Source organism: Brachionichthys hirsutus, chromosome 5 (genome assembly GCF_040956055.1).
Source record: "Brachionichthys hirsutus isolate HB-005 chromosome 5, CSIRO-AGI_Bhir_v1, whole genome shotgun sequence".
Taxonomy (NCBI): Eukaryota; Metazoa; Chordata; class Actinopteri; order Lophiiformes; family Brachionichthyidae; genus Brachionichthys; species Brachionichthys hirsutus.
Window position 1 is genome coordinate 5523727 of NC_090901.1, and position 26371 is coordinate 5550097.

Genomic DNA, 26371 nt, shown 5'->3' on the forward strand with positions numbered 1-26371 from the left:
AGACTGGAGGGCAGATTTAGTTATATCCACTGCATTTTAAATAGCTTTATGGAATCTTTTCTGAAAACTTAAGTAGGTTCACACAGCTTTACCTGTAAAAAGTGCATATTTAGTGTAGTTAAAAGTGATATCCAAATAGATTTTTCTCACACTGCCGTTTACTTTCAAAAGAATAGGGCGTCATGGTAAAATACCATCCACTCGAAACTTCATCCACTGAAACATATTTTGCAGAAAGTTTTTTTTTTATATTAAATTGTTGTTCCTTTTATGCACACACTTGGATATCCCTGTCATTTGATTCAAAGGATGTCGCATCAATAAAAACACTCAACATTGTCATTGTCAAATCAATATTTAGGTCGACATCTCCAACTCCTCTCATATTATTTCTTTGTATTATGTGTCAAGATATATCTGCTGCGGCTGCTGCGGTCAGCTTCTCTGCATCCACGCTCCAGTCACCCCCGTGGATAAACCGAAATGGTTTCTTCCAGGATAACCCGTCAGTGTCACCGCGGCTGTGACGGCAGCCGAAGAGTGCGAGCAGACTATCGGTGGGGGGGTGGGGGGGGAGAAGGAAGGCATCATCCACTGCCTGCCATTGCAGTGCGGCGGCGGCGGCGGCTGCTCTGGAGCCACGGTCGGAAGACTTCTCCATTCCTTTTTTGTAAGATTTTCACGCCGTGAAGAACACTGCGTTTTCCAAGGTGAATGGCGTCGTTGATTTATCTCAGATTACTTTGTTCGTGGGAGAATGTTTCCTCCTAGCCGCAGGAGCTGACTGGATGTGCGCGCAACCCTGCGCACCACAAGCGAGCGATAACGGTACAAGCCGGGGTAACTTGGCTACTTTACTCCCGCTAGCAAATTGAATTTACTTAGCATTGCTTAGCTGGTTTGCTTAACACGCTAACTGTATCTTACAATTGAAAGAATAACTAACGACCTTCACTGGGATAGTTTTTGTTGAGCTTGCATAAGACGTCTCATTGAGCCTCCAAATGTCTCGCGGTCGAGCTGTCATCAGACGGACGCGTTTTATTTTTATTTTTATCTTTTCCCATGTTAAGAACACGGAGCGTCCAGGTAACGTTAGCCGGGATGAGCTAGCTTTGCTGTGGCAACAAAATGTCGGCCAGCTTGGGGTTGATATGACCAGGGGGGTGTTAAAGGGGACATTAGGTGTAAGATGCCACGCTGTTGTAGTACTGAGAGGCCAGCTAGGAGGACACGACTTCGGCTTTTATTAATGGGAAGTAAAGGTCACGCCACCTTGTTTTGACGGTGCGCCTGTAAAACCAATGTGGCTCTTCGGTGAAGCTATGTAGCAATTGGCTAACCGTAGCTTGTTAGCTGGCTTTAGTGTGGTGACACTGACATGCCTGTTCGGCGTGTCGCTGTGTGTGCATTTTAACCAGCTGTCATAATAATGGCACGTCAGGGCTGTGCTGAGTTACTGCGGGCCACAGTCGGCGTGCGTCTCCCGGCTGCTCGCCGTGTCCGGCTATCTCTCTGTCGGCATTTCCATATCAACAGACCGCTGCTAACATCAACTAAAAGCACCAGTCATCACCTGTTGAGCATTGGTAACGCTGCGCAGTAGTTTACTTCTAGCTGCTGGTAGTACATAGATAGATCACGTTATCTTATTATGAGATTTACTGTTTCTAAAAGTTGGCAAACATGCCCCACAATTTGGATTAGAATTAAAGTGGTATGCAGGCGTCACGACAATAGTTTTTTTACATATTGAGTATTAAAAATGGTCTACTGTAAATTATTCTTGAGTATTTATTTTGTGAGTGGAATGAAAATTATGTGTTACTTTGTCATGTTTGTTTTAGATTTTAAAGTCAGCGGTAGCTCCTAATTCACAACTCAAATAATATTAACATGAATATTCTAATATATACTATCTTAGGTTCATATTTATTGTCATTACAAGGTAACGAAATGCAGTACAGCATTGTCTTCTGACAATAGAACTGGTGGTTGTTTCTTTGTGTTGGACACCCTAAGAGCTTTACCATGCCATCACTTCTCTCATGATAATAATGCTATATGAAATTGTTGTTAAAGGGAGGTCAGCAAATTTGTCAGAAGAAGCTTGGGCAGCACAATACGGATGACATCTGTGGATGTCTCTGCACAATGGAACGTTTTTTTTTTTTTATGAGTCAGATGACAGTGTTGCGCTAGGGATGTGTGACGAAGAGAATGTCTTGATGCTCAAGGACAGCCATACATGTTGGCCTGTAAATCATGCTGCCCTAAGCTATCATGGGAATAGCATTCATCTGAGTCATCACGGTCTTGGGAGGACAACTGTAGCTTAAGAAAAATTTGTTGGAGTAACATGTGTTTGTACGATCTGTCCAGAGTAATGGGTTTATCAAATTACTCAGTGCATCATAGCAGCACGTCATGATGATGGTAGATAAACCTCTTTGTGTTGATGCATGGTTTGCGTTAGAGATAAAGAACATGATATTATTAAACCTTCCATTTCTTATTTTAATTTATAATGCAACTAGTGCCAGATGATTCTTTATTGTTATTGTAAAAACTCTCGTCTCATTATGACCCGATCATATACTCTAATATGTTTTCTGTTGTCAGTCTTCATAAATATCTTTAGTCTTTATTTATTTTATGGAAATATTCTGACTTACTTCCAGGTAGATTGATGAGTGCTTTCGACATTGAAAGCTCGTTGTTTTGATACATTGCCAAGCTAAGACCTCTTAGAAATATAATGACAAAGTCTAGGTCCCGTTAGCGCAGTAAGTCTTTGTGTTAACGAATCAGACATCTACACCATCGTTGTGTGTGTCATAAATTACTATTTTAAAAGGATTGAAGACATCAGAATGAAGAGGCTTGCAAAGTCTCTCAGCAATCACATTTTTCCTATTGTGCGGAAGCATCCTTTATCATTACTGTTTTTCATTGGGCCCGTCGTCCTCATTTCAGTCACAAAGAGGAGGTGGAGGCAGATCAGCGGCCCTGCTTATCAGCACATTCCTGCCCTCTTATGTGCCTTGTGTGGTGCTCTGATAACTTTCACTGGGGTGACTGGTCTCTGTGTTTAGGACATGATCACCGAGCCAAGCCGTGGACCGTGGGGGTCGAACACTCTCTCTGAACCATCATCGCTGAGAACAAGTTTGGAAATGTGTATTTATTTACTTAAATTATGCTTTGTTATAGCTGCATGTTTTCGGAAGAGACCACAGTAAAGTGAATAGACGCCAACTGTAAGATTTCTGTTCACAAAGATTCCACAAGCACAGCGACACGCAACATTGCTCTCTAACTATCGTCGTTGGTTTCACAACTTCCACCGTCTGAGGGCCCCAAAATGCAGTCATGGTTTATGCTATTTTTTTTACACTACATGGCTTTAACTTAAAGCAGTATCTGGAGTGGTATAACTTATAAGTCCCGGAATCGAGGGAACATTTTATTTTTACTTGCAGTAAGGGATGAGAAGTGCTATAGCTGAATGTTGAACTATGTCTCTTTGAGTTTATCTCGCTTAACTTCCCATCATGTAATGTAATGTGAAAGCAAAATGTTGCTGCATCTGTGCTGTGCAGTTCAATATGTTCTCACCTGTCCTCTCATCGTAACATTGTAAATAGATTAGCTTCTGCATTTAATAACAACTCTGTCACTCGTGATTCCTGTTGGTAAAAACCCAGCCCTTCATAGACGACGAGGAAATAACTCTGTGTTTTGCTTTAGCACACACTGTAGATGCCCTTAGGATACGTTTGTGCAGCCATGCAGTAAGCAGTTCTTTAGAAAGCATATTAGTCTAAAGAGTAATGAGATAGTAACCATTAAAAACAAATTAATAGGCCTTCCACCTTGAATGAGGTATGAAACCAGCACCTCTTTTCTTCTAGCGTGCCTCCCAGACTTTCCTTTTTTCACTGTTTTTCTTTTGGGGTGTTTTAGCAACACTTCAACTTGAGCAAAACATTTGAGTAAAAGGAGTATTTAATGATTTTAACTTATTATTATTTGTCCTTGTGTTGTATTGGAAGGTTAGTAATCCTCTTCGAGGTGACGGGGTGAGATAATGTTTGCATGCAATGCAGCACACGTTTGGGAGGAGGGGGCGTTGACCTGGTTCGACACAGCACCTCAGGAGTTAAGTCCGATACAGCAGTTTACACTGCGGATAGGTGTTCAGTAGTAAAGAGGAGTCCAGTACTGTAGCAGAGCTGCAGATCCCACACAGTTCAGTGCCAGGCTGGAGGGGATTTGCTTCGATCCCGTGAGCCCATAAGAAGAAAGATTCTGGTAGCAGAGGAAACATTGGGGTTCGCATAACCCCTCACCTGTAGTCATCAAGTCAGACAAAGCGCAGGAAAGAGGAAAGAAATGAAGGTGGGGGGCCAACCGCCCCCCAGCACCGACTGGTGCATTTCTGCTCAGACTACTGAAGCGTGTCTGTGGGAATCTCCTGCTGGATTTACCGTGAAGCAGCTGGAGTTTCGAGATGCCTTTGTCTCTTCTGTTAGGACGAGGATAAACTGATGTAAGTACTTCTGATCTTACCTGTATCCAATTTTATTTGAATCCTGAAACAGCCCATCTGAGCTGAAGGGAATAAGTTTGTTTTACTGCACCATTTAGGCTAGAATGTGTTTGAGCTTTAAAGGTTGGTAATCATGATTTATGTCAGAGGTAATAGCTGTTATGCCTTGATCATCTTCTGAGTCGTGCATTGCTGCGTGTTTTAGGTACAAACTGTCACTTGTCTCTCAGAGGAGCTCTTGGCTGGTGGGCCCTCATTAGTATTTGAATATGTTCTCGGAGGCAGGGGAGCTTTAGCACCTGTCAGCACTCCCAGCACATCATACTCAATCACTAAAGTGATCAGTCATCTTATTCCACTTGTTCGCTGGTTCACTGTGGAGTTTGTACTCATTTTGCAGCCACGATTGAGCATGAATCTGACATTTGTGTTGTTGTTTTCAACTTGAAGAGTGGTGCCAAAGTGTCTCATTTGAACTTTGCAGTTTTGTGTCAGTCTTTTTGTCTTTGATTAATGGCTGGAAGGCACATTTTCTTCTCTCTCTGCCAATGAATGAACTTCATTTAGTTTTGTTACTCTTTTATTATGCGGGGACCCGTCTGTAGTTGGACTGTAAAACCTCATAATCTCCCAAAAATGGAGCCTATAAGAGAAACGGTGTCTTATCTCAAAGTTATTTTAGAAATCAGGTTAATATATTCAGGAATTATGGTAGGATGGGGTTCCGTGTCATGAAAATGAATTATACCATTATGGTTTTCTCAAATTATTCATGAGTGATGTGACATTGGCTGTATATCAAGATCAACAAGGTAAATTTGGCACTAAAAAAATATTTTAATGCCACATTGAGAAATGTGAAAATCCCGGCATGAATATTGTACATACAGAGGCTGCTCTGGCTCAAAAGGCGATGCGGAAATCAGTCTCCTGGCTTTTGTTTACTCTGGTCTTCTGGATAAATCCAATAAATGGGCACCAGAGAGAGAGAAAATGTATTTTCTGTGCTGTATGGCATCATTAGTTTCACTCTGTCCTTGGCATATGATGCAACAAGAGGTTATTAAATGTTCTCCAGTGTTTATGCTGCAAGTTTAACTTAAATCACTCTGCTGCGGCATCTCAACAGCAGAATAAATGGGCGCTATTTTTAGCCGCTCTACCCTAGAGCGGTCAGAATTGAATAAGGCTCTGCCTCGCCCATAACTCATACTAAAGCACTAATATATTCTTTTATTTTTGAATTGTGCTCCTCTCCATAATGCCTACATTTCTTTACATGAGAGAAACATGGTTTTGTTTTTTCTGCTCAATAGAGAGTTCAGTCAGTATTGCAATGACTCGCTGTTTAGTAGGCGTTTTTATTTTAGAGAAAATATGTTTCTATCTGTTTCAGGTTTTTAAATGTATGGATTTTTTCACGATAATTTTTCTCTCAATTGTTTGCCATATATTAGATGAATAAATAGCAAATAAGACGTTTCTGTTTTCAGTTGACGGAGCTCCTGAAGTTGACTTGCCGTCAGTGCAATGATGAGTTAATTAAAGGGAAATGTTTGTCAATTTTTCACTACTAATAATTGATTATCAAAGTGGTTGCTAAATTAAGTTGATTAATTTTGCGCTTGTAATATTCATTAATTATAGCGCTAAATTGATTTTGAATTCAATTTAGTGGCTTTAAGTGCTGCTGTTTATTTGTTTGACAGAAAAGATTTAGTGGTTTGTTCCGCTCAGGAAATAAACCACAGAATAATATTTGCTCATTAACGCCACACAGGCCGCTTCGACCACGGCTTCCTGTCCTGTCTCCACTTGGCTGTGGGGGATCCATCTGTGTTGTAGGCTTGGCTCCAGAGTTGCCTGCTTTAATCCCCCAAGCACGACCCTACCATCATGGCGTGTGTCCACTGCGTAGCGGCTCCGAGCTCGGGATCCGGCCTGCTGGTACCAGTTGTGACTATAAAAGGCGCACATTTTTATTAGTATATCATTCCTCGCCAGGATGGTGACCTCTGTACTAGCTAAAGACAGGAACAATGTAGACTTCACTTGGAGGATTGGGGGGGGGGTTTCTAGTCTGAGCGGTTATTTTCTTTATCTTTGTTAATGCCTTCCAGGAGATGCACTTGTGACTCACTAAAGAACGGTTATCACGTTTATTTTGAGAAATGTCTGCACATTAGTGCAGTGTTGTAGTAGATGTAAGAACCACGGAGTTCTCATCTGTACTGCAAAGGAATCCTGACTTTTCTAAATTAATTTAGTTGGATCTTTTTTTCTTTAACAATCCTCCATAGTTGAGAGAAAGGAACCTTCAGACACGGCCTGAAAATGTCAGGCCACTTGAACAACACCGTACTGCACCCACCGTTTCCAGAGCAACAAGCTCTGCAGGAGGAGAGAGCAAAATTACATAGTGTGTGTGTGTGTGTGTGTGCGCTTCATTTCACATTTTACATTCCATTAATTTTATGGTGATCTATTTGTGCTGGATCTGACATTCTAAGCATCTTCTCCTCACAACAACACCAGTCATTCGCTGGCTGGTGTTTTTATGCAGCATAAATGGATTATAGAATCTCAAAGTTGGAATGTCAAGCGGACACAATTGCCTCCTCTGTCTTCAGTTTAGTTGCAATCTGTCTATAGATTTTGAAAGTTCTTTGCATCAGCGTTTCTATAGTGCTGATGAAGAAGGCAGACATAAATCCTCCTTGTAAAGACCTAACTTTGCTAGTCATGCTTCCCTTTCTGGCAGTCTGCTCAACAGTAATGTTATTTTTTCTTTCTCTAGTGCAGTATATTCATTATGAAAGGGTTAGGGTTGGTTGGGTTGAGTTTTCCTGTTCAAACTTTTGTTGTCTTAGTCCCAGCATAAGCTACTCCAGGAGTTGGTGGATGTTGCCGTCGAGCTAAAAACGACTGGGGCGCTTGTGGTGATTTATTCAGCTGCTTTATTCCCAGACGCCAGCGAATGTTTGGCGCTTGGCCGACAGGTCACGACAGACGGAAGGACGCTGTGTCGAAGGAGGAGGTAAAACAATAAACCGGGTGGCAGCAGAGTCTTTCTGCTGAATTTTAAACGCACTGGGATTGCCAAGCATTAAAAAAAGGGACTTTTTTTAACTTTAGAAACGTAAATGTAAAATGCAAACTTCTGAAGTACCGTACCAGTCGCAAAATCCTGAAAGGCCATGTGTATCAAATATGATACGTTTGGCAATAAAGGGTTAAACATCTCGTCTGACTCATCTGAGACTCAAGCATCATTATCTCTTCTAGGAACTCGATCGCCGTACAATTAGCAGGCTGCCATGCCGATGTGCCACATATTTATCTTTGTCATGACGCTGGATTGACACCTGGCTGGTGCTTTGGGATTGAAGCTGCTAACAAGGTGTTACTGATCTCAGCTGAGGGTCCAATCACTGAAGCTCAACGTGAGACTCATCTGTCATCACATTAATGTACTGCAACATGAGATCACTCTGCAATGAGTTCTCTAGTTCTCTACCCTGGCAGGCACACTGTTTAAAGCGTCAAAGAAATATTTATTTGATGGTTATAGTCACAACTATTAAGGTCTCAGACCTGGGATCAAGTCTCAGTCTTCTCCAAGGCTGAAGGCTGTTTTTCTTCCGGGGTTAACCCCCTTAACTCCACGCTGGTCAGAAAGTGTGCAACAATACTGAAATAACACGGCAGGCTAGCCGAAAAGATGGGTCTTAATTATCTCACTGCACATTTAACACTAGAAGTCCTCTTTTAGCTCGCTACCTGCCCAAGTCACAGACACACACACACACGTCCGCACTGCGGGTACTCTCACAGGGGGCGCGCACCTAAGCCGCGCGCACGCACACACACTAGCATATTACATCATTTCAGCATGAACATCACAGCGTGTGTCTAATTTGTTGCAGGAACTGAAGAATCATGTAAGACTGCCTGAGGCGCATTGACAAAGACATTGTGATCCTGCTTAACACCAATAAAAAAAAAAGAACTTGTGGTTTTTACTTTCCTTTGGAACTTCAGGGGATTTTTTGTCTGTGTGATCATTTACTTATAATTTTATAACTCCAGTGGGACTGAGTTATTTCATTCTTAGACATGTCTGACTGGCAGTCATCGTTTTTTGTTTTTTTTTACTTTTACGCACACCACCACAAAACAAAGTTGTGCAATGATTTATTTTCAAGTAGAGCTTTTGCAGGTCAAGTGGGGAAGATATTATATTTTATCTTAAAAGAATATTTGCATATTGTCCAGCCCTAATCTAAAAGTTGTTTCCTGTTTTCTAGAGCGCAGCGATGGAGGAGACTGTCATTTGGGAACAGCACACAGTAACACTACACAGGGTAGGTAACTTCCATCAGATCTTGTCTGGAACTAATTTTCATCCCAGTATTTCATTCTGCATGGATTTTCCCTCAACCCTACCTTTAAGGATCACAGCAAGGAGAGGTGGATCATCCAAGCAGATGTTTTACCACAGAGCATTCCTTCTGCATGATTCTCTTTCCGTTTTTGACTGTGATGACCGACACTATAACTGAATTGTTCATTCTTTTGCAGATGAAGAAAAATTGTTTGCAGCTACAACAAAACAAGTTAGAGATATTTGGCTATATGGGGAAATTTCACGATGAACCTAAAATGCACTGTAACCTTCACCGGTGAACTTAATCTGACCTTTTTTGATTTTTTTAACAATACAGAACTGCCCTACCCTCATTGAATGGTACAGTGACAGGCCCATACTGCCTGCATAACATCATTAATCCAGTCATTGTGCCCCTGCCTGAAAAACACAGGCCTAATTTCATCTTCATGGACAACAATGCTCCGGTTCATCAAGGATGCGTCATTAGGGAACGGCTACTGGAGGCTGGGGATACCTCTAATGGAGTGGCCTCCGCTTTCTCCAGGCCTGAATCACATAGAAAAACCTGTGTGATCAGCTGAGTTGCCGTGTAATGACTCGTAACTCTGTACCCCAGAAGCTTAATGATCCGAGGGCCGCCCTTCAACAAGCGTGGGATGCAATGCCTCGGCAGAAAATAAGTCAACATGTGAACAGCTTTGTAACTCAGACATGGTTGTTTCAGTAAGTTGTTTGAGATGAGGAAATCACCATTGCATGTTTCTACTTCAGATGCTCTACTTTCATGATATAATAGCACTGAAGCATGAACCTTTTACGTTTTCCAAACATTTCCCCCGAAAGCCAAAAATCCCTAACTTTGTGTGAGTCGTGTACGCAGAAGAATGGGATGATTTTCACTCAAATTACTTTGACATTGTGTTTATCATTTTGGTCCATGCAGGATGCTAAATTAACACCTTTAAATTGGTTACTCTGTGTGCAGGCACCAGGGTTTGGCTTCGGGATAGCCATATCAGGAGGTCGGGATAACCCTCATTTTCAGAGTGGAGAGACCTCCATTGTCATCTCTGATGTGCTGAAAGGAGGCCCAGCAGAAGGCCTGCTGCAGTAGGATTGTGTTCCATTTTTTGCCTGTTATTGTTATTAGCTGCTCCAGAAAGATGCCAGCATGTCTCTCTGTCCCCACTCCAGGGAAAATGACAGAGTCGTTATGGTCAATGCTGTCTCCATGGACAATGTGGAGCATGCATATGCAGTCCAGCAGCTTCGTAAAAGTGGAAAAATTGCCAAAATTGTGAGTATCAATGTCTCATTGTAAAGTATTTTCAGAAATTGTGATATTCTGACCGTACATCAGGTAATCCAACACTTTTCCATATTACATATTAAAATGCAATGTTATGCGTATTACAAACACTGGTAGCAGACTTCTGCTGGTCGGTGAGCTGTTGTCAGACCGTTAACTTGATATCAGATTTTCTTTGTCCAGACTATTAGGCGTAAGAGGAAGGTGCATGTCCCGATGGGCCGCCTCGGGGAGCGGGAAACGATGTCGGAGCATGATGAGGAGGAGGACAGCTACGATGAAGAGATATATGAAACACGAAGTGGACGCAGCGGTGCTTACAGTGGCGTGGGTGGAGCCATGGGTAGGCGCAGCGGGCGGAGCAGCGGGCGAAGGGACAGGGAGCGCGAACGAAGCGGCTCGAGGGAACGGAGTCTCTCCCCACGCTCTGACCGGCGCTCGCACAACCTGCCCCCACGCCCTGCCAAAGTCACCCTCGTCAAATCTCGTAAAAATGAAGGTGAGGCTCACAAACTCGGGGATTTAAAAGGAGGGCAGAGGAAGGAAGTCTGCTGTGATAATCCAAGAAAACACCTGCCATTTTATTTACTGGGCTCTTCTAAGACAGCCTGACATTTGTGAGCGAATAAGACCTCCAGATCAGCATTGGTCAACTTCCAGGATGAACGAAACTTGCCAGCCACAGCAAAAGCCAAGTTAACTCGAGTAAATCTAAGTAAAAGAGCAATTAATCTTTTTTTCAATCAGTCATGTTAATCCCAGGGAGATCTGAGACTTGACAACAAAGTGTGGTCAGCGTGCTGTGGTCATGTGAACTCTGTACTGACATCGTTTTTGTTGCCGTCTTTCACTTTGTAAGCAGAATATGGCCTGCGCCTCGCCAGCCACATCTTTGTCAAGGACATTTCCCCTGAGAGCCTGGCAGCGAGAGACGGCAACATCCAGGAAGGAGATGTTGTTCTCAAGGTGAGGGGGAGGGAAGGAAGAGGGAGACGAGAAGCCTGGTGAACATTTGATATTATAAAATATTCAAAATATCCAGACCTATTGAATGTAGTACACTCCTTCTTCCTCTCTGTTTCTGTATTGACGGCTTGAACTGCCTGAATTGAGTAGTGCTCGCTCAACCACTGTACTAGTTCCTCCCTCTGTCTCTTGCGCTATATTTTCGGCCATATTGTTTGGAGTACGGTACTCCTGTTTAACTAAAATTCTCCGGCGGGGCTTTATTATGGCTGACAGCTTCTTTTTCTGATTGCTTTCAGATTAATGGCACGGTGACAGAGAACCTCTCCTTGATTGATGCCAAGAAACTGATAGAAAGGTCAAAGGGCAAGTTAAAAATGGTTGTTCAGAGGGATGACAGGGCGACCCTGCTGAACATCCCTGACCTCGATGACAGCATTCCTTCAGCCAACGCCTCCGACAGAGATGGTGAGAGCGACGGAGTCAGCTGGAATGAGCCACAGCTTGTGTTTGATTTTTAAACCGCGGTCGCTGAACAGTGTCTCCTGTTTGATCAGACATTTCAGATATCCATTCCCTGGCATCTGATCAGTCCAATCGATCACATGACAGACATCGTAGCAGCCGATCGCGGTCTCCAGACCGACGGTCTGAACCCTCAGACCACTCCAGACACTCGCCCCCACAAATAAGCAATGGCAGGTAAAAAGCGTCTATTGACAATTTATGTAGTGTGCTTTTATTCGTCAGGAAGAAATGCAACCGGAACATGTATGTAGAATGTTAATAATAGAATAGAGTGATGTCATTTCCATAAAGAACTTAAATGGGGATGGTGTCGTTTTTTTGTTTTTTGTTTTTTTCTGTTACCTTCTAACCGTGGTTGATCGGAACCGGTCCCAATCCAGTACCAGTGATAACATAGATTTTAACAAAAATAACTCTAAGAATGTATAATAATATTAATGCAAGACTGACCGTCCATGTCTTGTTTCCAAACTGTCAGCTTTTGCTGCTTTTGTTGTCCATTTTTATTTGTGTATCTTGATTTAGGTTGGTAAAGCCGTTTCTTTTCCTCCATACGTTTAAAAATTGCAATTAGACATACAAGACTTTATATTTTTGCAACTAAGCGTGTTTAGAAAATAGCAGAAATGTTTCAGTTAGTTTCAGACTTGTGGTCAGCGCTGGAAACTGTCATAATGTCTCTGCTTCTGTCTGTCAAAGTTTACAAAGACGGGCTTCTTTCACTCGTTTCTGGCTGTTTCGGCCATTCAACTCTTCTTCCTTTGTGTCAATAGCAGCCATCAGACCGTTCAGTACCTCTTTAACTGTAATTCTGTTTAAAAGTACCTCATTAATTCTTATCCTAAACTGAATAGAGCACCCATATGAGTAGAGCTCTTCTTTCACACTGCTTATTGACCTGAGGGAGGTAAAAGCCAACAAGTAAATTGTAAAAGTGCCGATCTTGGTCAAAATTAAAGTTGAGAGCCAGGCTAAAACCTCTGTTTTGCTTAAGAAGGTCAGTAATCGCCCGTTGTTTCTCTTTCCAACTTTGAATAAAGCATTTGTGATCAAGTATCAGCCTCAGAAATGCAAACTTGTATGTTGTGGCAACTGGAAAATTCTTAAATGTGATGGGAAAACTCAAGAAAACCTCATCGAAAAGGAAAAATGCTTGTAAGCATCACTATTAATGAAGTTTGTCTGTCCTTTTTGTTCTGTTCAAACTTCAGCAACTGGAGAATACCGTAAGTTAACATTACAAGTCACCGTTAGGTGTTAGCAGATGTGAATAGCCACTATTGCAGATTGATGGAAAAAGGGGGTCTAAATTTAGGCACTGGGTCCTTTGCAGGCTGTAATTCCATGTACATTTTACAGTGGAATAATAGTTTGATTTAAACAGAGTAAAGTAATAACGTGGCATTTACTGTCAGCCATGACGCTGCACCATGTGACATGGCCCTGGCTTCTTTTCCCCACTCGATTCTCATTTTGAACGTATTGGCAATGCATTTAGCAAAATCTTTCTGTGATCATTTGCAGTTATGTGACTCGTAATCGGACGAGGGCATCATTTTGTCAGTATACTCAGCTTCACTGTTTTAAAGCTGGCATTAAATCCAAGCCGCTGCTGATCTGAAGCCAGAGCCACACAGAGAAATTCACATGGTGCACAGAATCCACCGTGACACTTTAGATAGGCTGGTCTAAAAATAGATCTCAGAAGAGAGGTACAACAAAGTGATGACCTTCAAGACAATGATTCAGACCTCGGCGGTTGACTTAACCTGTTTTTCAGCCGGTGTGTGTCCACATATTGTTGCCTGTAGTCGAGAAGTTGTAGCCTTACAGCTCTCTGTTTGCCTCCAAGCCTTACATCTCCACAATAAACTATTTATATAAATCCACTTTTCCTTTTCTACAGTTGAATTGTACCAAAACACACATTTTTGTCTGCAGCCACCGAAGCCGGGATGACGACCGCATCTCAAAGCCGACATCGACACCAGCAAAGCTGGCGGAGGAGGTTCCTCTGCCCAAACCGAAGGAGGCGGCCATCGCTAGAGAGGACAAACAGCTCCCACCTCTCCCAGGTTAGACGTCAGCCATTAAAACAGACTATAAGGCTACAGCTGAGTTTGCCCGGCGCCAAGTGAAAATAAACCGTATGAGTTGATCTAGAGTGACGTTCCTCCCCAGCCTGCAGCACACTGCTGCCTCTCTGTTTGACCTCCATGTTCAGGACAGCGTATGTGTGCAGAAAAGTCTTTGACAATACACTGGCAGTGTGTTTTACTTTAATTTATTGGTTTGTGTTTTCAGTCCACCTACAGCGTTAGGTTGTGGTGCTGTTTCAGGAATTGTTCACTTGTTCGTGGACATTGTTTGGGCAGATTGGCATGTTGATCATCTGCCTGCAGAAATGCTGTTTCTTTGTGATGTGTTCAGAGCCTAAACCAGTGTACGCTCAGCCTGGGCAGCCAGATGTCGACCTGCCGGTCAGTCCCTCCGACGCCCCTGTGCCCAGCGCTGCGCATGACGATAGCATTTTACGGTAAAATTAATGTAATATGTCAAATAAGCTTTAGGTTACAAAACGCAAAAAATGCTGCAGTGGAACTTTAATAGGTCGCTTTCTTCATAACCATCTTGGAGTTTTTGAGTTTGAAAAAAATAAAAATAATAATTCATGCAATCTGCTTATTTTGAGTCATATTTGAACCGAGGCACTTTTGTGTCCCTTTCTAAGCCTGGTAAAGGTTTCAACAATTTAGAAACCTGGAATGATTTTAAGAATCACTCAGCTAAATGAATTGAAGTTTGCTATTGTGAGAGGTATTGCCATCAAATGATGACGAGGAACAAACAAACAAAAACCCTGCCTGATTTTTCCTTTCTTCCACCTCCTCAGGCCAAGCATGAAGCTGGTGAAGTTCAGGAAGGGAGAGAGCGTCGGGCTGCGGCTGGCCGGGGGGAACGATGTGGGCATCTTTGTAGCCGGAGTGCTGGAGGATAGCCCAGCCGCTAAGGAGGGCCTGGAGGAGGGTGACCAGATTCTCAGGGTGAGATTCTTTCTTTTCAGCTTGTCTTATAACCTACAATGAAATATTGAAAGTTGTAAAAACTAGATTGCAAAGTGGTAGAGATTTTATTTAATGCTACAGGTAGCTGTTTATTCAGTCTCCTTGTTTTAACAATGGGAACCTGATTGTGTCTGTAAACAGCTATGTTTTTTTTTTTCTTCATGATTTTACACACTGGCTTCTCCAAAATTCCTGTACCTCCAAGCTGGTTTCTTAGCGATGGCCTCAAGGGAAACACACACACACAAAAATCTGTTTCCTCTGTGTGTGTTTGTCCCTTTTCCTCAAAGCCATATATCTCACTATTTGTACCTCCTTCTCCTTTCTGTTTGAATAATGAGGAATGGCTTTGCTTCTGCAGTAAAACGTGTAGTTGCCTAGACAATACTGAGAACAGGAAGAACGATGTAAACCTTTATCTAAATTACACTTTCTGTCTCACACTCTATGAAAGATAAATCTCACGACGTAACATAAACTAAAATCTTGGACAACAGTGAAGTTCCAAAGAAAGCATAGTAAGGTTATCTCTGTCTTCCTCAATTCCAGGTAAATAATGTAGATTTTGCAAACATAATCCGAGAGGAGGCGGTGCTATTCCTCCTGGATCTTCCTAAGGGCGAAGAGGTGACTATTCTGGCCCAGAAAAAGAAAGATGGTAAGTGAACTAAGGAGATGAGGACATTTCTGTTGTTCTCACTGTTCAGGTGTCTCTGACTCTCCGTCCTTTCCTGTTCAGTCTATCGGCGCATCGTGGAGTCGGATGTTGGCGACTCCTTCTACATCCGAACACATTTTGAGTATGAGAAGGAATCGCCATACGGATTAAGCTTTAACAAGGGCGAGGTGTTCCGTGTGGTCGACACCCTTTATAACGGCAAGCTAGGCTCCTGGTTGGCGATTCGCATAGGCAAGAACCACCAAGAGGTGGAGAGAGGCATCATCCCCAACAAAAACAGGTGAGAGAAACCTGACCGACATAAACATGGATAAAGATTTGGCTCAACGGTCAACCGTCTTTTTCAGTCAGTTGCCATGAAGATCATTTTGATAGTCCGTTTTTTCCGGACTGTACGTCGTTCCGGAGTCGCATTAGTCAATTAATGCTTCATAAAGAAGAAAAAAGAAAAGTCGCACTTGTTTGGGAAATGTATTTTGCACAACAAGCAAAATCGAGCAAAGTGTAGCCAGATACATGTAGCATACACAACAAACACATTAACATTGGTTAGCTGTGCCAAGTTTGTGAGATGTCCATTAGCTAGTGTGGCAATACGAACTCCTTCTTTCTCTCTACCATTTGTCTACAGAGCAGAGCAGCTCTCTAGTGTGCAATACACTCTCCCAAAAACAGCAGGAGGAGACAGGGCCGATTTCTGGAGGTTTCGGGGGCTTCGCAGCTCCAAGAGGAACCTGAGGAAGAGCAGAGAGGACCTCTCCTCCCAGCCAGTCCAGACGAAGTTCCCGGCTTATGAAAGAGTTGTACTGAGGGAGGGTAAGTACTAGTCCCGCCAGCAGTCCATGCGTGCTGCCTGCTAACATGAAACAGGCGCTGCATTCTCAGTCTGTTTTTGTGCTTTGTGCAGCTGGTTTCTTGAGACCTGTAGTGATATTTGGACCCATCGCTGATGTTGCTCGAGAGAAGCTCTCCAGAGAAGAGCCAGATCTTTTTGAGCTAGCAAGTATGTTTGCACGCATTTCGTTGCACATTTAAGATGATTCAAGTGATGAGCAACCTGCTTTCTACATTAAACTACTTTTCAGAGAGTGAACCAAGAGATGCGGGAACAGACCAACGTAGTTCAGGAATCATCCGTCTTCACACCATCAAACAGATCATTGATAGAGTGCGTAGTCATTCTTTTGTTAAACTGAATACATTGCAGGTTTTTGGGTTTGTTTGCTTTTTCATCTTTTCACTTTGTCCTCATCTTATAAAGGACAAACATGCCGTGCTGGACATCACCCCAAATGCTGTGGACCGGCTGAACTATGCACAGTGGTACCCGATTGTTGTCTTCCTGAATCCAGATAATAAGCAGGGCGTGAAGAACATGAGGACAAGACTGTGTTCAGAGTCGAGGAAGAGCGCCAGGAAACTCTATGAGAGAGCGATCAAACTGAGGAAAAATAACCACCACCTGTTCACCAGTGAGTCGAAAGAGAGGAAGAGATTTAAGACATTTACTGTCTCTTTGACAGGTTTCCTCTTTGTGACGTAATTGTGACTCAAATGTCTCTTCTTAGCCACCATCAACTTAAACAATATGAATGACGGCTGGTATGGTGCTCTGAAAGAAATAATCCAGCAACAGCAGAATCAGTTGGTTTGGGTGTCTGAGGGCAAGGTGAGAGACGAGCCTGCTTGGGTTTTTTTGACCCCCCCCCCCCCCCCCAAGGTTTTATCTGATCCATGTGAGGCATGTTCTCTTTTCTGCTCAGGCGGATGGCACCACAGAGGACGACCTGGATATCCACGATGACCGTTTATCCTACCTGTCGGCGCCGGGTAGCGAGTACTCCATGTACAGCACAGACAGCCGCCACACTTCGGATTACGAGGACACCGACACAGAGGGCGGAGCCTATACGGACCAGGAACTGGACGAGACTTTGAACGACGAGGTCGGTTTGCCCACGGAGCCTGCCATCACCCGCTCCTCTGAACCTGTGCGAGATGACCCACCGGTAATCCAGGACACCCCTGGTTACCCTGGTTACCAGCACCCTGTGCAGCCTGAACCACCGAGTCGCATCGACCCTGCTGGGTTCAAGATGGCCACTCCACAACAGGTAAATCAGATCAGGGGGGGGCAGCTCCTTGGTGTTCAGAGTTGTGTCCTGACCGACTGTTGAGATTAAATGTCCGTTGCTAAGTAACGAAAGAATAGAAGCTGCTTGTACGCTATCTCTTCTTAGCGCATTTTTGCGAGTGTCTTCAAGGGAGGAGTTCATGGTGTAGGGACGAGCTTTGCTTGGTAGGCTGTTATAAATGTCTCTTAACAATACTTCACAGCAAGATGAGGCTGCGCTTCACTCGTTGCCTCCGTCGGTGGTAGCGCCCCCTGCTGTTGAGCTGCCTGTAGAGGGTATTCACCCAGAGGAGCCGCCTGCTGCAACCGCAGCTCCTCAGGCTGACTCACTTAGCAGCCCCAGCCCTGCCCCTGATCTTATTCAGCCCCCACCACCACCTCCACTTGAATCCCACCTGCCTGGTCCAGAACCAAAGGTACCCGCTGCTTCTCCAGCCCCTCGGACCGAGCCTGGGCCCAAGCCTGCTGTTTTAACTGCCTGTCTTCTCGCACATGCTTTCCACCTGCTCTCTGCATGACTTGCCCCACACTCTGGCTCCCAGAGAAATGTGCGACAGACTCGTCCACATGCACCACGGTGAGCTGGGAGACCAGAAGCACTGGTACACCGAAAGTCTTTGACAAGGGCGAAGACATCCACAACCAGCCCTACCTGTTGCCTCTTACTTCCTCTGCATGGCTCCTAATGTTTTTGGGTTCCTTTCAGCTTTAACTCTCCTTTCTAGATGAACAACAGTAGCATTATAGCGGTAGCTGTGTCGTCTGTTGTAGTTCGAGTAGTTTGACGTTGCATTCGATGCAAACTGAATGTTGGTTGCATGATGGAAGCTAACCTGCAGACAGTACCTTTTTTTTTTTTTTTAAGAATGATTTCAATAAAGCAATTCTGTCTATGGAAAAACCAACTTGCATCAACACTGCATTGTGTTTTCTGTTTAGTCATGAGAAGATGCCAACAAATCCAGTTTCTTCGACAGGAGTTACTGTAACCAGATCTGCTGTCTACAGGCTACACATCATACGTTTGAAATGAGGCCTTCTGTAAATGTTAAAATTGATTGTTGATTTAATAATTATAAATTGTATTAATAATTAAAACCCGGTTGTGCTCATATCGTTCTTGAAAGGCATCATGTCAAACAGGCATTCAGGGCTGTTCATGAATAATAGATAAAGGTTTGCTTGTTGAATTGCACCTTCGATTGATTTTCCTTTTAGAAGGATTTCTTTTTAAAGTTGTGCTGAACCGTTTAGTGGAGGTTTCCGTTCATTTGCCAGAATGTCATTTAGTCTTGAGAATATTCTTTATCTGCTGTTGGTAAATAATCAGGACCTGATTGCGTTCCGTCCTGTCGGTGAGGCGATGGCTGTTTTCATCTCGTGTTGTTTCTTCACAGATGTACAAGAAAGATTTATACGCCGTGGAGGACCCCGTGCGCATCAACCGTGGCTTGAAGCAGTCTTCGAGCTACAGTCAGCTGCCGTACCAGGACAAACAGCCATACCGCGAATACGACCACCCGCCTTACGGGTACGACGGCGGCGGCTACGCGGAACCAAAGCCTCACAACGCTGACTCTCACCTGCACTACGACAACCGTGTGCCTCATTACAATGAACAGTGGCCCCCGTATGACCAGCAGACCTCGTCCTCTCAGCCCCCAGGGTACCAGCCAGGCCACCAGCAACCTGTGGGTTACAACCCAAGGTCCCCCTATGAGGATGGACCGGGGAGGGATTACAGCCCCCCTCCGCCACGCTATGATGAGGCCCCGCCACTGGGCTATGACGGCAGACCGCGCCACAGCAAACCCGGGCCCATTCGCTACGATGAGCCCCCGCCTCCGCCCCCAGCCGGTTATGACCCCCGCTTTCCTTATGACGCAGAACCTCACGGCTTCCCCATCAACTCGCCTCGATCGCCAGAGCCCCCAAAGCCGTATTATGGAGACTCGGCTCCGAGGCCCACCTATGTCTCTGGGCCTCCGAACCGAGGCTATAAGCCTGGGATGCATGAGCCTCTGGTTAACTCTGAGCCCCCAGTAATTCCCCCTCCTAAATCAGAGACGCTGTCCTCGCCAGCAGAGCCAGCAATCACTCCAGGCTCCAAACCGCCACTGCGGGAAGTCCTTGATGAGGACCCAGCCATGAAGCCACAGTCGGTGCTCAACAGAGTCAAAATGTTTGAGAACAAACGTTCCGTCTCTGTGGACAGGGCTAAAGAGGCGGAGTCATCAGCCATCAAGGTAAGATCCGTGCAAATGCCTGTCCCCTCGGACGCTGGTCAGTGGGGGTAACCCTGAATTCTGATCAAAAGCCAGACTAGATCCAGAAAATAATATGCAATTTAAGCAATCACTAAACTCGACTATAACCCTTTAAGTAATTGTTATGAAACTAATAAGTGCACAAGAAACAGAACACAAAATAATGGTGAGACTTATATTAGAGCCCCTGCATCTGGAAAACTACAGTCTAGCTGAAAATTGAATTGGCTTAACATAATCAACAGATTTATTCATCAAATATGTTATAACACCATACTGGACCGCCCTGGCTCTCTTTGTTCCCAAAATAGAGTGTTATTATGGTCTGTGGGCGCTCAGACACAGTACGTAATGTCATGGGGTCAGTTGAAAACTGGATGAGCTGAAAGAAGCCCTCTGTTTGTTTTTTCAGCCTGCAGATGTTCCTAAAGCACCGGGGCCAGTCCTTAAAGCCAATTCCCTCAGCAACCTGGAGCAGAAGTCCGCCTATAGGTACGTAGTCCTCGAATTCACTGCCAACGCTGTGTTCTTCACTTCATTCAATGTTTTCTGAGCTCCACCTAGTGGCGACAAGTAGCTGCTGCGAGAGCAGAGCCTTGTGCTCAGACGACCGACTGCTAGTTCAGCTTATCTCAGCGAACATCGCAGGGATCCCTCCATTTTAAAATGAGCCTCACGACACGTGTCGGTGTGAATCTCCTATTCTCTGCAGAGCACCTGAGCCACAGAAGCCCCACACGAAACCCCTGGATGACGTAGTGCGCTCTAACCACTATGACCTCGATGAGGACGAGGAGTACTACAGGAAACAGCTGTCCTACTTTGATCGCCGCAGCTTTGACAGCAAAGCGATGGGCCAGCCCAATGCAGGCATCAACCGTTTCCATGAACCGCCCAAACCAGCTCAACTGTCCTACCCGTACAGCAGGTATCGCAACCAGACTGTGTGTGTGTGTGTGTGTGTGCACGTGTTTTTGATTCGCTGGGCAAAATCAGTTGGACAACTTGAAAACTGCTGCAAGTAATTATCTACTATACTTTATTAACTGGGATCTTGCTATAATAATTTGATAAATAGTTCTATATATAATTCATGCAGTAGTGAGTTACTATATTTCAGGAATTGTAAGAATCTGTACAGAGAAATTGGGCGTTCCCGTTTTTAACGTTCCTGGTGACCGTTTGAGGACAGATCTTGCCTTGCGCAAGGCGCCTGTCGAATGTGTCTGATCTGCAACAATCCCTGAGCTCTTTGTTAGAGCAGCTGCAGAATCTTAATAGTTTTGATCCAACTGTGTTGTTCATGTGTGCCGACTACAGGGTGGAGTCTGTGGAGAAAGTGAATCCAGCGGAGAAGAGATATGAACCCCTTCCCCAAATCAGCCCATCGTCACAGTACGGGCCGCCTGCTAGCACCATTCCGCCCAACGCACTGTCCAAGCTTAGTCCCATTAATGGTAAGCTCCAGCCCCTGCCTGACATCCTGAAATTCCAAGCTTTTACTCCTCTGATAACCCAACAGGAAATACTACTTTGACAAACACACAACTTGATGCTGCTTCTTCTGTCTTTTGTTTCCAGCTAACTCCATACCTGAGCCACTGAGCTCGCCCAATCCTAAATATGAACTGGCAGCTCACAGGCCGGCCAGCAGGGATGAGCCCACACCAGCCGGCTACCTGCCCCCGAGGGGCCTCCCCGACAAGCCCCCGATCAACGGCACAGATGCAGCACCCCCAAAGACACTGGCGGCTCCCTTTCCTAGTGGCTACAACCGCTACGTCCCCAAACCGTACACCAGCTCAGCTCGGCCCTTCGAGCGCAAGTTTGAGAGCCCCAAGTTCAACCACAACCTGCTGCCCAACGACACGCAGTTGAAGACGGACGTCCTCAGTAAGCCCGGTGGGCTGGGCAACAGCAGCGGGAAGCACCAGCTGTCGCCACAGCCCCTGGATCATGACAGCGGCCTGGACACCTTCACACGCACCATGGACAACAGGCCCAAATACCAGCACAACAACATCAACGCCATCCCAAAGGCCATCCCTGTCAGGTACCGGGGTCCAAGCGCCGGCCCCATCCAAATTCTGATTCGGTACCTACAATGTTTTGACTGAATATGATGACATCTTTTGCCCACCCCCCTCCCATTCTTCAGCCCCAGCACTTTGGATGATGATGATGAAGATGAAGGACACACGGTGGTGGCCACAGCTCGGGGAATCTTCAACTGTAACGGAGGGGTCTTGAGCTCCATCGAGACGGGCGTCAGCATCATCATCCCCCAGGGGGCCATCCCCGAGAGCGTGGAGCAGGAGATTTACTTCAAGGTGTGTCGGGACAACAGCATCCTGCCCCCCCTCGACAAGGAGAAAGGTCCGAGTCCAAGTTTCTTTACACCCTAATTATGTTAAACAGCCTGTGAAACATGAGGAGCTGTTGCACACTCAACAAACCAAGCGTGTGTGAAGCTCCTTGTTTTAGAACTTTAAATGAACTGCTGCGTCATGACACGGGTTCGATTCCACCTTAGCTGGATTTGTGAACATTTCGAGTCTGGACCTCAGTACAGACTAGATCTTGATCAGACGTCCTACGGAAACGCCCTACAGGATCTATTACTTAACGTTTGCACCAGGGGACTGTGGTAAATTAATTAACCCGTCACGTCAGTTGGAAAAAGTCCCCACTTTCCTCCCTTATTTGGATAATAGTTAATCCCACGTGCTCATAATTCCTGTCTTTGATTTGTGGAATTTTAATATTGCTTTCTGTCCATGCAGGGGAAACGCTGCTCAGTCCGCTGGTGATGTGTGGCCCTCATGGACTGAAGTTCCTGAAGCCGGTGGAGCTGCGCCTACCTCACTGTGCGTCTATGACCCCTGATGGTTGGTCTTTTGCTCTAAAATCCTCCGACTCCTCGTCGGGTACGCTGTCCTCTCTCTGTCCTTTGGGGTCTGTGGGCTGGCTTTGTTGATTTAATGAGGAAAATATTTTGTTTTCAAAATAATTTTAAGCATCTTTTTTCCAAATTCCTCATTTCTTCTTCATGCATGTTCTGCTTTCAAGCTTAATACGGCCTGCCATAAACATTGGTTTCAGCCTCGAGCCGTGAATTCTTAAAATCGGTTGAGTAAATGTTTGCAAACGCATATCCTCACCAAGGCTGAACATTTAATTCAGTTCAATTCAAATAAGAGATTTGCAGCATCATTATGATGGGCTGTTTAAGTAAGTATCTCAAACTATTATAAAATGCAGAAAAGGTCAGAAGGACCTTTCTTACAATGTAAAAGAAATTTGAGAATAATTCTCTTTTTAAGTTTAATCAAAATCAATCCGATAGTTCATGCATAGTGGATGGAAACGATGAATGTGGCCCTTTATCCAAATCCACTCCCACAGCAAAACATGAGCAGCTCTTCGACTGAGTTGCTTGGAAATCTGTTTTTGTGTAATCTTGGTAGAATTATTTTATTATTGGCTTCTAATCTTCTTATTAATATACACAGATGTATGTTTATATATGGTGCTGTTTTACGTTGTCTAAACAATACGCAAAAATTACAGAAATAAATAACTATTAAATCATGACCTCCGTGGCGTCGACCAGTTGAATCGTTCACACACTAACTGTCTCGTCACTTCACTGCCGTTCAGTCACATTCCTCTTCCATTTCAAACCTTGGTTCTTTCATTACCCATAATGCACCACAACCAGGCAGAAGATAGTTATGCTAGCAGGGCCGCCAGCCTAATAAACAACATTCGGACTGTAATAATCCTGCTGCATGCGCTGTTTTCCTGGAGCTCCCTCAGCCGACATCATGTCTGTTTTCCTGCAGGTGATCACAAAACCTGGCAGAACAAATCTCTCCCCGGAGACCCAAACTACCTGGTGGGTGCAAACTGTGTGTCTGTGCTCATTGACCACTTCTGAAGAGGGCGACAGCTGGCCTGTTACCGAATGTGATAAGCCGGGGGTCTGATCTGCCCCTGCGGTGGTCCCCCCCCCACTGTGGCGGGGTGCACAATGCTAAATGAAGTATGAACTTACTCTCACATTGTTTACTGTGCCCAAAAGAAAACAAGAAAAAAAGCCACATTTCCACACGCAAGGAGTCTGAGGAGTCCAGCATCGCCACGGCTGCACTCCTGTTTTTTCTTTCATTTTTTTCCGGTGCTTTCAAGGCTTGCAAAAAACAAAGATCTAAAATACATTATTTAAACAAAGGAACTGAAGTTGGAATGCATGACCAGTGCCACAGACTGAATAATCTTATTTTGACAATTTTTTGGGGCAAATTTTTAAAAAGGTGCGAGAATTTTGAAAAGTTATTTAAGTGCAATGGAGATTTTTGCATACTATAAAAAAAAAACACACACACACAAAAAAAAACACTCCCAAATAGCAAAGTTGGTATATGCAAAACCTTTGTGAGTTTTGTGGTCGTGCGTTTTGCTCATGAAGGATCTCTGAGGACTGGAGACGTAGACATAAAGACGAGAACATACGAATGATGATTAAGTATTAGTGCAGGACGCCCGTTTGTTCTGGCGCACTGTCTTTAACACTGAAGTTTTGTAGCAACGTTTTATCGTAGATGAATATACTGACTTGATTTTACAAACTCCTGCTGTCTAGAGATCTATGCATGTGCTATGTCTCAGGTCCAGAAGCCTGCTACTAAGTTCAACACATGAAAATCCCACCGTACACTGCAAGCAGTGATGCCTTATCTGCATATTAACTTTTCAGTGAAACTTTAAAACATCGGATCCTTCAGTTATAGCAATCACTATGGAAGAAAACGTCTCTGCGTTTTCTCATACAAACGGTGAACTTGGATTTAGCACACGGGAGTAATGGAGGCTGATGAAAAGTTATGCTTTCATTTACTGCTATGCATATGAAGACTGAGGAAATACAAAAAAGCTATAAGGTTTAAATTGTGGCTGTACATATTGCTAGTATATGGCCTTGGTTCTCTGTAAATGAACTTTTGTACATCTTTGTTATTTTGTATAAAAGAGAGAAATGTTTGTTTAAAAAAAAAAAGACAGAGCGGTTCATTGGTTATGTTTGTATTCTGGTTATACCCCTGAGCCTTGGAACTGACATAAGCAGTAATAAGTTCGACTTTTCTACCAACATATACACAAACACTACTTAAGGCATTTGTAACGGTCAGAAAACTTTTTATTCTTATTTACAAAATAGAGAAGTGCTCGGTTTAAATGATTTTAAAAGATGTACTCGAGGGGATCTGCCGTGAAGAGTGGTCCCTTCCTTTATTTGTGATACTGGATGCTGTATTGTGCCCTGAAATGTATTTTTGTACTAATAGACAATTTATTATGGCACATCAGTACTGTTTTCTTTTGATATAACACTGCTTCAACCCAACACTAGTTTATTTTCCTGTGTGACTGACATTTTCTTTATTTTTTTCATTTTTCTTCAGTTCAACTTTTTCCCCTCTCCACGATACATTTCTAAGTATGCCACTGTATTAATAAATAAATTCATTTTTAAAGTAATGCTCTTCGATTGCATGTATTATGTTGATCTCAACTTGCACACCCAGGTATTTCTCTCTAAAATGGCCCAAATGACATTTCCAGTGTTTTCTTATTTGTTTATTACGTAACCAGAGCCGTCAGATAAATATTTCTGCACATATATTTCAATCCAATGTAAACAGTCTTCATTTCAAGACGAACAGAGTTGAGGCAATACAACTGTCCTGCAAGATCTCCACCTTATTACCCATCAATCATCTGTTCCTACGTTAGTTTTAGCTTGATGTCCATAATTAAACGGCAGTCTATATATGTTTTCTCAGCAGCAAAAGCCAACAAATGTACAGTTATCACATTCTCTAAATCCAAAAATCAATGAATATGAAAATATTTGATTGTAGGATTCTAACTACTGTAGTTAAAGACATCCCCGACTTCATTGTAAAATTAATCCCCGGTGTAGCAGAGTTTCCTCGTCACACCTAAGTAGCACACTGAGCCACAAGTGATTAGCTACTTAGGTCGAGGCGTTTCAGTCGTGTTCTTTCCTACATGTGCTCGATAAGCATTGAGAACCTTTCCTCAAAGTCAAACTTTGAACTGCAGCATTGATAAGAAATACACTGACATGTAAGGAAGACCCGAGTTCAATATTCCCCTGAAGATTGCTTTTGATGTCAAAGTCAGAATATATTTTTATGTAATCCCACCAGCAAAAAAAAGAAGTCGCTTTCAGATTTTTAGAAAGGCTCAACGGCCCAGCAAACCCAAATTACACTCTCCCTTTTTACAAGGAGAAGCTGTTGTAGGATGGTATTTAATTTGGGACGGATGCTGGCTGAGCAAAGGTTAACTGTGTAGATGCAAAGTTGTTCTGGTTTATGATTGATCGTGGAAAAAGTTCAATCAGCTGCTACTTTGTAAATAAAACCGTTGTCGAGTTCGCTGACCTTTTTCT

At 43.9% G+C, this 26371-nt stretch overlaps 1 protein-coding gene across 1 annotated transcript in view; it reads left to right on the forward strand.

Annotated features, from left to right (window-relative positions):
- Positions 1-23837, forward strand: part of tjp1b (tight junction protein 1b) — a 46180-nt gene extending 22343 nt beyond the window's left edge. Inside the window, exons 4-30 of the mRNA XM_068739404.1 lie at positions 8860-8916; positions 9928-10052; positions 10137-10239; positions 10435-10750; positions 11111-11217; positions 11517-11685; positions 11775-11919; positions 13687-13820; positions 14176-14281; positions 14639-14789; positions 15360-15468; positions 15550-15769; positions 16121-16305; positions 16397-16492; positions 16575-16657; positions 16751-16961; positions 17058-17158; positions 17253-17603; positions 17827-18039; positions 19021-19869; positions 20303-20382; positions 20603-20818; positions 21211-21347; positions 21472-21943; positions 22049-22266; positions 22674-22817; positions 23736-23837. Of these exons, the coding sequence (XP_068595505.1) occupies positions 8860-8916; positions 9928-10052; positions 10137-10239; positions 10435-10750; positions 11111-11217; positions 11517-11685; positions 11775-11919; positions 13687-13820; positions 14176-14281; positions 14639-14789; positions 15360-15468; positions 15550-15769; positions 16121-16305; positions 16397-16492; positions 16575-16657; positions 16751-16961; positions 17058-17158; positions 17253-17603; positions 17827-18039; positions 19021-19869; positions 20303-20382; positions 20603-20818; positions 21211-21347; positions 21472-21943; positions 22049-22266; positions 22674-22817; positions 23736-23830 (5193 nt within the window). The 3' untranslated portion in view covers positions 23831-23837. The remainder of the gene's footprint in view (positions 1-8859; positions 8917-9927; positions 10053-10136; positions 10240-10434; positions 10751-11110; positions 11218-11516; positions 11686-11774; positions 11920-13686; positions 13821-14175; positions 14282-14638; positions 14790-15359; positions 15469-15549; positions 15770-16120; positions 16306-16396; positions 16493-16574; positions 16658-16750; positions 16962-17057; positions 17159-17252; positions 17604-17826; positions 18040-19020; positions 19870-20302; positions 20383-20602; positions 20819-21210; positions 21348-21471; positions 21944-22048; positions 22267-22673; positions 22818-23735) is intronic.
- The last annotated feature ends 2534 nt before the right edge of the window (positions 23838-26371 follow it).